General features: G+C 30.6%; 1 protein-coding gene across 2 annotated transcripts in view; it reads right to left on the bottom strand.

The window, feature by feature from the left end:
- The window catches only part of LOC132937014 (zinc finger protein 629-like), a 77698-nt gene that overhangs the window by 15254 nt on the left and 49268 nt on the right, over positions 1–13176 (bottom strand). For both annotated transcript variants that reach the window (XM_061003839.1, XM_061003840.1), the window contains exon 2: positions 2055–2771. In XM_061003839.1, the coding sequence (XP_060859822.1) occupies positions 2055–2771 (717 nt within the window). The remainder of the gene's footprint in view (positions 1–2054; positions 2772–13176) is intronic.

The following is a 13176-nucleotide window of genomic DNA, read 5'->3' as shown; positions in this document are numbered from 1 at the left end:
AAATCATTTTGTATAGTTCTATTTTCAAATAAAGCTATAGCATTCATTATGGATTTTGCAGTATTTTCGTCTTAAGACAAAAGCACCGATTTTATGGAATTGAAGTTATCAGCATAATATGATGTGGAATCCAGCCAAGTTCCCCATCGGGTAAGTTTTGGCTGTGGAGGTAAAGGTAATTCTGGAAATAATTCTCGAAATTTCAACACACGACTCGGAGCTTTTAAAAATATTTTTTTTCACACAACTTATCATATTATCGATATTCGGATACTCAAGTCTTATTGTTTCACACACTCTGTGTAAACCATGGGCTAAACATGTCACATGTATCATATTTGGAAATAAAACAGTTGGTGTATTAGCCGTTTTCACCATGTATGGTGCAGCGTCAGTTAAAAATAAAAAAACTTTATTATATTTAATGTCGTTGGGCCAAAGTATATTTAAAGCATCGTGAAATAATTTCCCTACTGTTTGATAATTGCACTTTGAAAGTTCCTCGCAAGTTAATAAATACGACTTAGAACATTTATCTTCATGCATAAGACCAACTACAACATTAGCTACGTACCTTCCTTCAACGTCTGTAGCTTCATCAATTGAAACATAAATGGGGCCCTCACCAATTTCTTTACGAATAAGGTCAATTACTTCATTGTAAAGAACTGATACACATTTTTTTCGTATTGTAAATTTATCCGGAATATGTTAACCAGTATACTTTTGCAAAAATGTATTAAAAGTTGTATTATGCAATTTCCATAAAGGGATATCAGAAGCTAAAAATGCACGACATAAATCGAGCGAAAATTCTGAGTTCTGATCTTCAAATAAGTCTTTAATAAACATTTGTTTCATTTTTTCTTTTCTTGTTGAATTACTGAGGTGTTTTTCTATACTTAAATGCTGAGTTACTTGAAAGCGCTTATTTGATGTACTGCCTGGTCACAAATATTACAAAATAGTGTTTTACCATCGGTTTTAAAAACTGTACTAGAAAACTCTTCGACATACTGTCGAAGTTTTGCACTGGTACTTTGTATTTTTGGCATTTTATAATTGAATGTAGGTATTAGGTAAGTACGCAACGAAACCAATACAGTTCGCAAACAACACGGCAACATATCACTACACACGATATACGATCACTGTCAAACACAAACTAACTTTTAGCTGTATGCTTTTATTTAGTAAGCGTACGAGTATGCGACAGTAAGATAAGATAAGATAAAATTACATTTGGGTATTTGCGATAAAATGAATTGTAATGAAATATACTATAAAACATGAACTTTTTGTGCTTTTGTAGTCAAAATGTATAAAAATATTAATTTTGTTCAAAATATGCAAAAATATGCATTTTGTTTTAAATATGCAAAAATATGACAAATAAAAATACCACAATTTACCTCAACTAGAGCTAATTCGTGGACATTACTTATAAAATAAGTAATCAGAAGTTGCAAAAAAACATACCAATGCATATAAATCCTAGCCCAAATTATGACGTTCATAATCAAATGTAATAAAAATCACTGTAAAAAAAAAAAAAAATGTTTTTATTTTTAATTTAAAAAAAGTTTATTTTGCGATATTTTATATTACATCAGTAATGATTGAGCTTGGGAAAATTATATTCATTTTACATTGTTTTCCAAATCTAGCTACGTGGTACCTGTTGTATAACATACCTACATTGAATGTTTGATGATTTTAAATTCTAAGGTTTTTTTTTTGCATTTAAAGATTTTTGGAGCATTTTTAAGTTTTTTCTAAATTTAAATTTTAAAATGTGCTTATGTTTGTACATCGTTTTTATAACATTAATAATGATCTAAAGTCTAAAGTCTAGGGATAGAAAAAAAATTAGTTAATTTTCAGATTAAATAAGTAGTCCAAATGAAAAGTTCAGCCTGTAAAACTTTTATACAATCATTTAAAAGTTTAAAATGTATATTATACCGAATTTATTTTAGAATTTATTAAAAATAAAAATAATTTAGTGCACTATTTAGAATTGTTGTTAATTGTTATGTTATATTTATGTATACCTTGCAAATGAACGGCCGGGCGCCTGTGTGAACAGGCATGTGTCTAGTCAGGTTGTAATGAGCGTAGAACACTTTTCCGCAATGGTTGCACGTGAATGTTTTAACCGGTGTGACAGAGGTAACCGCCTGCGACAGTTCCTTGGTGCTGGATGGTGGTGGCTGAATGGGCTTGGTCGCGGTGAGTCGCCCGAGCGTCATCTGATGCGATGTTGGTGGCGTCGGGGGCGGTGGTACCGGAAGTACAGGGATCACCGGAAGTACAGTGAGCGCCGGGAGTTCGGACGATGACGGCGGTGGTTGGGGACGGGGATGAGCCGGTCTGTCTTCAACGGTGCAGGACAGCCTGGGATGTTGCTGATAGTGAAACAGCTGTACGGCCGTCGTCGTTGTCGTCATCGTCGTCGACAGATAACGGTCGTTGTTGTTAACTGTCAATGGTGTCCGTCCATCGTTGGCGGTGGCCGTGCAGTGCGTGGATTGCAACGGATTGGATCTGAACGCCGGCACGTATTTTTTGAACGCCGACTCGAGTGCGTGGAAGTAGTCGGCTGCCGGTGCACTGGGCTGTTTCCGAACGTCGGGTTCCATGATGCGGGCGATAGAGAACGTCAGGGAGTCGGTCGACTTGGGACCGTACTTTTTCCGGAAACCGTCCACGTCCCGGTTACTGCCAATCGACGTCACCGAATCCATGGCCTTTGCTGGCGAAAAAATCATCTACAACATACAAACGCCACGTTATGTCTAGTTAATTATAATGTTTAGGGTCGGGCAAGACATTACCTATAATAAAAGAAAGGTATTATAATATTTGGTGTAATGTATTTATAAAATGTATTAGGTTGTGATGGTCATCAATTTCAAATACAATAGTTTAAAATGAATGAATCACAAGTACAAGTAATTACATTAGATAGGTAAATACAAAAAAACTAGTCTGAAACATGTCAAAAATGGCACATAATATTATAAACCTATATAATTTAATGCTTTATAAGTCAGTATGTCACACTTATGTTATGCTGTGTAAAAACAGTTGATATTACTGTTACTGTTACTGTTATTACCTATCTAATGTTGTTTTTAAATAAAAATTATATTCTATACAAATATACAACCCTAAAAACAATGTCTTAACGTTTCAGTTATACACTAAATTGAGTATGTATTTGCATATGGTCATTATCATTACCTATACTTACGTATGTAATATGAATATCCATACGCAAGTTATATTGTATATGGAAAATGCATAATGATTTACAAAAAATAATAATATTGTTCTTCAATCCAAAAATCCAATAATTCTCCAATATTTTGTAGCTACGGACCTGCTCTGACGTTCGATCGACCATGACATCAGTATATCACATAATAGTTAATAGTCATTGAAGTTTTCACAGTACTGTATTTATAGTTTGTACATAAAAATGAAACTCAACCGGATGGCTGCAGATCAGCTTTACATTGAAAGATTTTTTTTTCCGCGAAAAGGCAATTTTACTAAATGGCTTATACACGAACAAATACTCGTAGTACTTAAATAATTTTGAGTGTAATCGAATCTTACACTTCGCATTTCCAATAACTCAAAACATCACCGTGATAACACGTACTACCTATATATTATGTATATACAATATAATACAATAGCGCACGTTATGTACGTATATAGCACAATGTTGGCACACTCCGAGTAAGCAAACCCTATTCAAGGCAAGTTCCCTTCTTATACCACACAATTAGTCCCGTAACCGGGGTGTGGGTAATGGATATTTGTTTTTTATTCACCATCCGTCCCTCGCCGGAGTTTTTGTCTTCCGACCACCCTCTGTAGACGGCGTGCTATTATCGCTATTACTATATAGGTACACGTATTGTAGTTCACGCGCAGTATACTATATAGTTATAATATTGTCGTATATTTTCATCGGAACGGCGGTGTGTGGATTAGGATCTGACGATAACGCATATTATAACAATATATTATAGTACAATATAGGTACCTACCTACAACAATATAACAATTAATTCAAACGGATTATATAATATGTGTGTGTGAATAGGTGTATATTAAACCAGTGGCTCTAAACCCGTGCTCCGTGGAGACCTAGGGCTCTGAAAGTGTTATGTAGGAGCTCCACTTAAAATAAAATTACAATGTATTACGTGTTGTTGACATTTAGAATATTTGGATACGATATAAACAATATTGATATTAATATTATTTATAATATTATCTCCTGAATATAATAATTTAAATTTTACATTAGTTTTAAATGTATCAGAATTAGATACCGCGGATCATCCTCATCGAATGAAAAAAAGCGAAGAAGTCGCTATTTTGTATATTAGTTGGCCGAGTGTGCCTCATAACAGAGTAAGTTACTGTGTTAGATTTTATTTCAATGATGATAAATCATTTTATACGATAAACGATTTTGAGCGAAAGCGGCCTATATTTCTAATAATTTTTTATTACACTTATACTATTATACATTGACTATAGCAACTAATTTTTTTAATAGTGATACGGTGTATGCAAGTTTTCTCAAAAACCTTGCATATTTTATATTAGAATATTATTCACATAATATATATATTATTAAATAAGTCTTATTGTTAGGTAAAAACTGTATATCTACAAATGGTGTGAATAGGTTTGTAGAAAAAATAGCTTAAAATTAGTCTAAATATTTTGAAAATATATTTGAGTATAGAAAAAGATGATTTAAGTAATAGTAAAATGTATGTTTTATATTTGTAATGGATAACATTTTTGAATTACCAAATAAAATTAACTAAAATCGTTACAAGAAAAGTCGTTATTTATAATTTTCACGATTTTTTTCAATTAATAAAAAACACCCACACTTCATTGTAAAACCAAAACATTCATTGTTCCCCACAATCTAAAATGTGTTCATAGTAAATAGATGCTGCAACAGCTGTAAGTAATCAGTCAAATTATATTGCATTGTACACATTACAGTTTATTATAAATTTGTTTAATTTTAAATTGACTATTTTGTTATTATAAAATACCTATGCATTATAAAGAAAACAAATCAGAAATAAAATTAGTTGTGACTCAAAATTGACGTAGGTATCTGGTATTTGACCGGATTTGAAGATTTTTACAATAATTGAGGGCTTTGCAATCATATAGTTTGAGAACCGTGTGTATTAAACAATAAATTATAATATAGTAGCTAGTATAATATCATTTTGTATAATATATGCATGTTCAATGCTTAGATGCCGTACGCACGCCCGGTGGACGGAACGGCCGAAATTTATGTGCGCGTCTTCCGTTTTCGATAACCATCGCTGGACAGAGGTCATTATCGTGTTTGGTTTTCATTTCCGGTACCTAACCAGTAACCACCGTGTATCGAGAGCGTGCACTCTCGTAATGCATGTTTGCCATAATGTTCAACAACAAAATGGGAAATTAAAACGATGTTCACTTTTTATTTCAAACATTTTATACTAGATACCGACTTCTGAGCGAAACAATAGAAAATATATTGTATTAGTTTTACAACGATACGGGTGTTGTCGTTTATTTTTTTGATTACGTCTACGATGATCTTTTTTCACTGGTTGATTTGATCTCGTGATGTAGCTTACCTACAGTGGCGGATCCAGGGATTAATTTTGGGAGGGGTAAATATACAAAAAGTTCCAAAATTGGCTAAACACAGTGTAAAACAAAGGAAAACTACGGTGATTGGGGGGGGGGGGGAGGGGGCAGATACCAACTTTGCCCTCCCCCTGGAACTTTGCACGTCTTTGCTCAGAACCGCTTTTTGTATGAAATGATTTATCATTGGAATTCAAATCTAACCCATCCATTCCATGGACTTACTCGACAACTAATGTACAGCAGAGTGGTTTGAACATTTTTTTTTTTGTACAAAATAGTAAGTATACCTTAAAATATTGACTTTGGAAATTCTTTATCTGTTATACAATTCTATAAAATATTATAGAACAATGATAATTATATATCAAATATTTAGCAAATGTAAATCGCCTTGAATTAATAGTCGAAGACATGTGCACACTAATTTACTGTATTTTAATATAACAGTGATAACCATTTAAAAAGTATTTATTAATAATAAAAAATGAAATGTAATGTAAATGTTCAAACTAATATAATGCAAATACGCCTATATTAAAAATGGAATTTTAGGTTGCTAAAATAATTATTTTCTGTATAGTACCCAATTTAAATGTTAAAAATAATACTAGAAAGCGACTGCGATCGCTGCTGAATCATTATTTATTTGCAACGTAATAACCAATAAACCAACATTATTTTTCAACAAAATGTTTTAATTGTATATAGATAAGTAGGTAGGGGATGCGGTATGAAATACACTATACTCGTTATTTGTGTTTTATGGTAAACGGTCACTTTGTACGGTCCATCGTTCAAAATGTATAACGCGGACACTTTGTACGGTCGGGTAAAAAGGTACATTGCAGAACGCGGACACTTTGTACTATTATATACATAAAGTATATATATTATAAATATAAGTTATATACCTAAGTTAGGAAGTAAATAATACTATATATTATATATGAGTATATGACAAATTTTACTAAGTTTTTGGACGGTTTTGCGAGCAATACAATTGGATGAATGTGGCAATAGACTTCATAAGAGACAAAAATCCTATACTGCTGGCAATAATAAACTATTAAATTTATGTAACAAACATCAAAAAAAGGAAATAACATATATGGAATTTTTAAATTCCATATATTATACATGCAGTTTTTAAAGATTTTTTTAAATATTAAAGAATGGAAATTTTATATTTTTTAGATCGTTAATTTTGACGAATTATTTCCATATTATAGGTAAAAAATTATATTTTATTTGTCATTATGACATATTTATATTGTACACATTTTTAATTTGCTTTAAACTAATATCTAATATTATAATACAATTAAGATGTATAATAATATTATTGTTTGTTTGATTATTTTGATCATTATTAATATACGATGAAACAATTTACTTTTTATTTTTAGTTTTTCTATTTTAATAATTTACATTATAATTTATAATATTATATATACTTACTACTTAGGTATATAACTTATATTTATGATATATATACTTTATGTATATAATAGTACAAAGTGTCCGCGTTCTTCAATGTACCTTTTTACCCGACCGTACAAAGTGTCCGCGTTTCGCACTTTTAATGCTCGACCGTACAAAGTGACCTAGAACCGTGTTTTATGTTTGATCATTGTTGTACGAGTTACGGATAATTGAGTATTGAAGTGGGATTACCGTTGTACCAACGCAAATACACGTATATTATACCTGTACAGTAGACATTAATGCGGTTGTGGATAATATACTGGTTATCCAGTTGCCACGTTAAAGTTTCCTAGAAATGAAGAAAGTCATCATTACGTTTTTAATGGCCTTTGATCCTACTAAAAAAGCCTGTCACTTAAGTCCCGTCCAAAAGAACAAAATAATTATTAGCATGCGTACATAATAAATACCTATAAATATGTTGGGTTTTTTAATTTTATTTTTATTATTATTTTTATTATTATTATTCTTTACATAGACGGCGGCAACGACGAACTGCAGTGAAAGCAGTGCGTGCTCAACGACGTTCTAATACAGCAGGTACTTGGCCTTTGAAATAATAATAAAAAAAAAAACGAGGGGGCGGCGACGACGTCGGCAAATACTTACTGCTAAACTGAACGTATTTTGTTTTGATTAAAGTCCCATCATCCATCCAACTACTACTCAACGAGTGTTTTGACGTTCAATACGAATATTTTTCTTCTACTAACACACGTACGCGCGTGTATATGTATATAGTTTATAAATAATAATAATAAAAGAACCTCTGATCCCGGACGATCCTTTTCCTTTATATGTTTGCGACACGCAAATTCCAAGTGATTTCGAGTGTTTTTTTTTCTTTTTCAATACATGCCACCCTGTTTTGAAAAACGAAGCGATGAAAAAAATGAATATTTCAATCGGTAGAAGTAGAAAAGGACAGTTCAAGACGATCGAACTTTTCAACTTAAGTTTCCCACCTATATATATTATTATTTTGTACGCTGTATTCTTTACGGCACCGGGGTAACGCTAGGGCAATAAATATTATTTTTAAAAAAATGACGACGATGGCTGCAAATACGCGTCTATATATGCGTAGTCGTATCCTTGTGGTTCGATCGACTCATTCCCATTCACGTCATTCGCATTCAGCACCAACTTATTAAAAAAAAAATAAATAAAAAAAAACATAATATTCTATATAGGTACATTTTGTATGTGCGCCTCGAGTATTCTCACTTGACGGCTAATCACACAATTTTCCAAAACGCGTAAAACTTTTCAGAAAATATTATTTTTTGACACCCATTGCAATGTCAAAACGGTCCGCATACTTATGGTGTCTTTATATATTAATATGAATGTGTATGTCATATTTATTAAACTGGTGTACGTAAATACCATAACTAATATGCTGTGATGATAATATGTCATAAATTATAATATACATAGGAAATACATAGATAGTGTATTCCGTCTGCTAGGTAGGTACTATACCTTTTCATATTTAACGATTAGGATGAATTTAAATCTATTGTAAATTATTTTCATCATGATGTTATACTCAACAAATATTTTTTGGGTAATTTATTGAGACGAGATTACGAACTATTATGATTCATAGTCTATTGGCGTAGCAAGGATGTTTATTTTTCAGTTAGAAGGGTGGGGGGAGCTAAACACTTTTGATCACGTAGATAAGGGAGGATATGGGATTTCACACCTACCTCCATACAATTTAGAAAAGTATTTTTATCAATATGCTTTTTCAATTTTTTAATAATAGTTATTAATAAATGATTTAAAATTATATCTAATAACATTTTATCTCAGTCTACTTGCTCCACTCTGCTGACAGCTCCATTCTGACTCCTAGGAGAATTTGGAACAAAATGTTTAGTTGAATTGTCTGTTTACGTTTATGGAACACCTATCAATATTAAGTTAATATTTAATTTGTAATATAATAAATAATAAATAAATATCCAGTATATACACGTCCCATGGAAGATGTCGAAGGGCTAAAGCCCCCTTGCTGCTGTTTCACACTTTCTTTTTTTAACGTACCGCGCATACACTACCAAAAATTATGTAATCTACCTAATTAAACTGCAGTTTAATTGTGACTGAAGTTTTACTAATGTTATTTACAAATCATTATTTGGATTGAAAATCTAAAAACAAGCAAATCAAGCAATATAGTGCAGAAATATTTATCAAGCCCAAATAATTACGAAATATGTAAAGTACAATAATTGTGTATAGGTACTTTAATACTATATTGTCAGTTCATCATCATTGTAATTCAATTTTTTTCTACAACTAAGTAGTACTTAAGTTTGGTTTGACCACGTGTCCTAAAATACCATTTTAACACTTATGAACTTTTGTGCCCACTAATACACTAACTGTTTTATTATTCGTTTTTTACGCAAAACTCATGAACGTTTTAACGGCTGGTAATTTCTCTTTCAACCTACAGAGTTAATGTACATTTTGCGTAATTAAAAATACTATTAAGAAGGTTTTTTTACCTGGGTAGGAACCTAATTGTTTTTTAATTTGGACGCTACACCACAAGATTAATAGGATCCGGTCAAAATAACGAAACTATTACCGCCATCGATCGTTATACTAAAAACGAAATGCGCGAACGTTGTTTATATGGTGACTAGGAATACAGCAAAAGCGAATGTTTATTTTTTCCCTTTTACTTAACCTTACTATGCTAAACAAAAAAAACATAATCATAGATCAATTTATTTTTGAACATAATAATTAAATTACTTAAAAATCACAAAACTATGATATACAAATTATGTGAGCTTGAATAACAAAAGTTAAAAACGTATTGTATTCAGGTACTAAGTAGTTTAAGCTAAAATAATAAAGTAATACCTACTCTTAGTGACTAGAAAATATATCAATGGCAACTTGGTTAGCTTAAACCAATAAATGCGAGATTAATGATACAGACGATACAGTGACTTCTCATTAGGTAGGTATTTACAAATGTATAATAGCTGCAGTACATTCGGTGGCAATAGTATTATTATTTCGATTTTCGATACATAACAAAATTAGTATATTTAGTAGTAATTGATCACGCAGAGCTATTGGAGAGTTTTGTAAAAAAAAAATATATAAACTTTTAGTCCCGGAGAGCCAGAGGCACCCCCTGAAAACACAAAAACAATAATTGTGTTATTTTATTTTATTTATCTGTGGTCATTGGCTATTGCAATCGTATACGTAACAAAACACTCAAAAATTGCGGAATGTTTAAAGTCTCTACGATTTATAATAATTGTCGAATTACAACAAAGCTAAAATCGTTAGCGGGAAATATCGTTATTTTATTCAATTTTGTGAAAATTAGAACTTTAATCGCTTTTTAAAAGTTGAGCTTATGAATTTTCGAAATTTTTCAATTGTATTACATTACATAACTATTATTTAATATTTTTACGGTAAAATATAAATCCGAAGTCGCGGAATAAATGTCGTAATGCTGGATATAACCTATTTATACATAATAATAATATAAATTAATATATACACGTAATACGGTATGCTCGCTATACTTATATTTGTAGACCATTCAGATTTCAGATTATGCGTGAGTGTTATCAACGAGTAAAACTTGTATTATTATTATTATTCTCCGGTAATGTACACTGCCGGCCACTCGAAATGCCGCCGCGCGGTCACACTCGACCCCCTGCAGATGACATGTGGAATCAAAGGGATTACGCGGGGACTCGTTGCTTTTGATTAATTATCGGGTTATACCGGATGCGATAAAACAATTGAATTAAAACGTGAAAAACAAAAAATAAAACCTGTAGTACAATTGATTATCCGTTGGACATAAAGCCGATTGCTCGCTGCGCAGCCGTCGTCCTTTTTTCGACATTATATAACGGAATAACGCAAACATCATAGCTATCGTATTATGTGCGCACATAATATAAATATTATATAATGTCGTGTTGTTATTGCGCTGCTCATAATATTATAATATTATTATTATTATGGTATGATGACTTACGATGTACGAATATAGGGTACAGTATTATGTCAATTTCAATAAACAGGAATTTTCAATGCCATTAAAATTACAATGGATTTAATCGAAAACCGTTTTTACGTTATTATGTTGTATTATCATTTAACACGAGTTCGGGAATAATACATAAACCACATAAACTTACTATATTATATATATTGTAGAAATCGTTTGTTACAAGAATGCAGTATGAATAAAATTGTATGCATTAAAAATACTTTAGTTTTTCATTAATAAAAAAATTGTATTTAGAAATAAAAATGTATTGATAATGTATATACTCTAATGCCATTGAACTATAGAATATTAGAGAAATACATTTATAACTTATAATATTATATAGTATAGCAATATATCGATAGACAATATTCAATATCATAACGATTTACGCTATTGCCATTAACAAATGTTGTTAAGTATAAACTGGAATAGATTTCATCGGCTCTAATATCTCAATATAAATTCACAAACCCTTCCAACTTTTTAAATAGTTTATTTTTCACAACCAACTTAACTCCTGCAGACATGGTATGCCGCGACCATTAACTTGGGGGTTTATCAAGGTTATTTTTCAATAAATGTGATAAACATTAAATACTACGTACCTATAAAATAAATTGTTTGTAGAATTTTACTAATAGTAATACAGTAGTTTGAAATAAATTTTGCTGAAAATATTGCATTTGAAAATGCCATCGTGTGCGTATAAAATATCATAATATAAGTACTTTAAATATTTCAAGTTTCCAAAAATAATATTTTTAAATTACAACAAAATAACAAAAATTATTATTCTTCGTTTAAATATTTAATTTTGTCCAAATTTTAATTTAAAATATCTATAAAAAAACGGTTTATATATTTTTTGATTTTTTGGTAACAGTATGAACAAATTATGAAGAACCTTGTATTACGTTTTCAAAAAATTATTTATTGATAAAATTGAAAAAAAAAATTAGAAAATCGAAAATTTATTGTGGCTATATAAATACTCAAAAAGAGTGAAAATATTTTGAACATTTTATCTTGTATAGAAAACTGTCATATAAACATTGTTTGAAAATTTAAGTAACTACGGTTAGCTTTTGATTCACACTTAGACAAAAAAAAGATTCTTTTTGATATATTTGTAGATATTTTGTTATTTTTTAAAAAATTTTATACAAAGTTCCCCATAAGTTGTTAATAAAGCCATTTAAAAATATTGACGATACATATGCAGAATATTTTTTTACAGGGATTTGATGTTCAAATTTGGTTGAAATTATATATTTATGTTAAGAATAACTATTTTAATTATTTATTGTTAATTGAAAATAATATTCATGGGGAACTTGAAACTTATATGGTTATACGTAATTTATTGTTGTATTTTATGTACTTACACAATTATGTTTTAAAAACTTTTTGATTCATTTTAAGAGGACGCTGCCCCCGCTCCGTCTATGATTGAATCACGTTTAAATGTACAACATAGCAAAAACTGTTTTACGTGGGAAAACTATATTACTTACCTTTGTATTTATAGTATAACTACCAAAATTTCACAATGCATAGAGTAGAACTGATTGTGTCGTGGTGTTTTTATTTTTTTGATAGCACTAACCAATAATGGTTAATAATTAAATAGAAAAAAAGAAAAATCCTCATTTTCTCAAACTGATAACTATTATTGTATTTATGTTATTCAAATAATAAAAACACTACGACACAGGTAAAGTTCTACCCTATGTGTTGTGGAATTATGGTAATTTTACTATAAATAAAGAAGGAGTATAGTTGTTTCGCACAAAACAGTTTTTGTTAAGTTGTACGGTTGTACATTTGTAAGACAGAGACAACCACATGCAGGCGTCCTCATTGGCTATTTTATATCACGAACCTTCTATTCATACACTTCTCTTCGGTAAGGCAGTATTAATTCAAAAGAT

This window comes from Metopolophium dirhodum, chromosome 1 (assembly GCF_019925205.1).
Source record: "Metopolophium dirhodum isolate CAU chromosome 1, ASM1992520v1, whole genome shotgun sequence".
In the NCBI taxonomy this organism is placed as follows: Eukaryota; Metazoa; Arthropoda; class Insecta; order Hemiptera; family Aphididae; genus Metopolophium; species Metopolophium dirhodum.
Note: the sequence above shows the minus strand (reverse complement) of the source record. Positions and strands in the feature narration are given on the sequence as shown.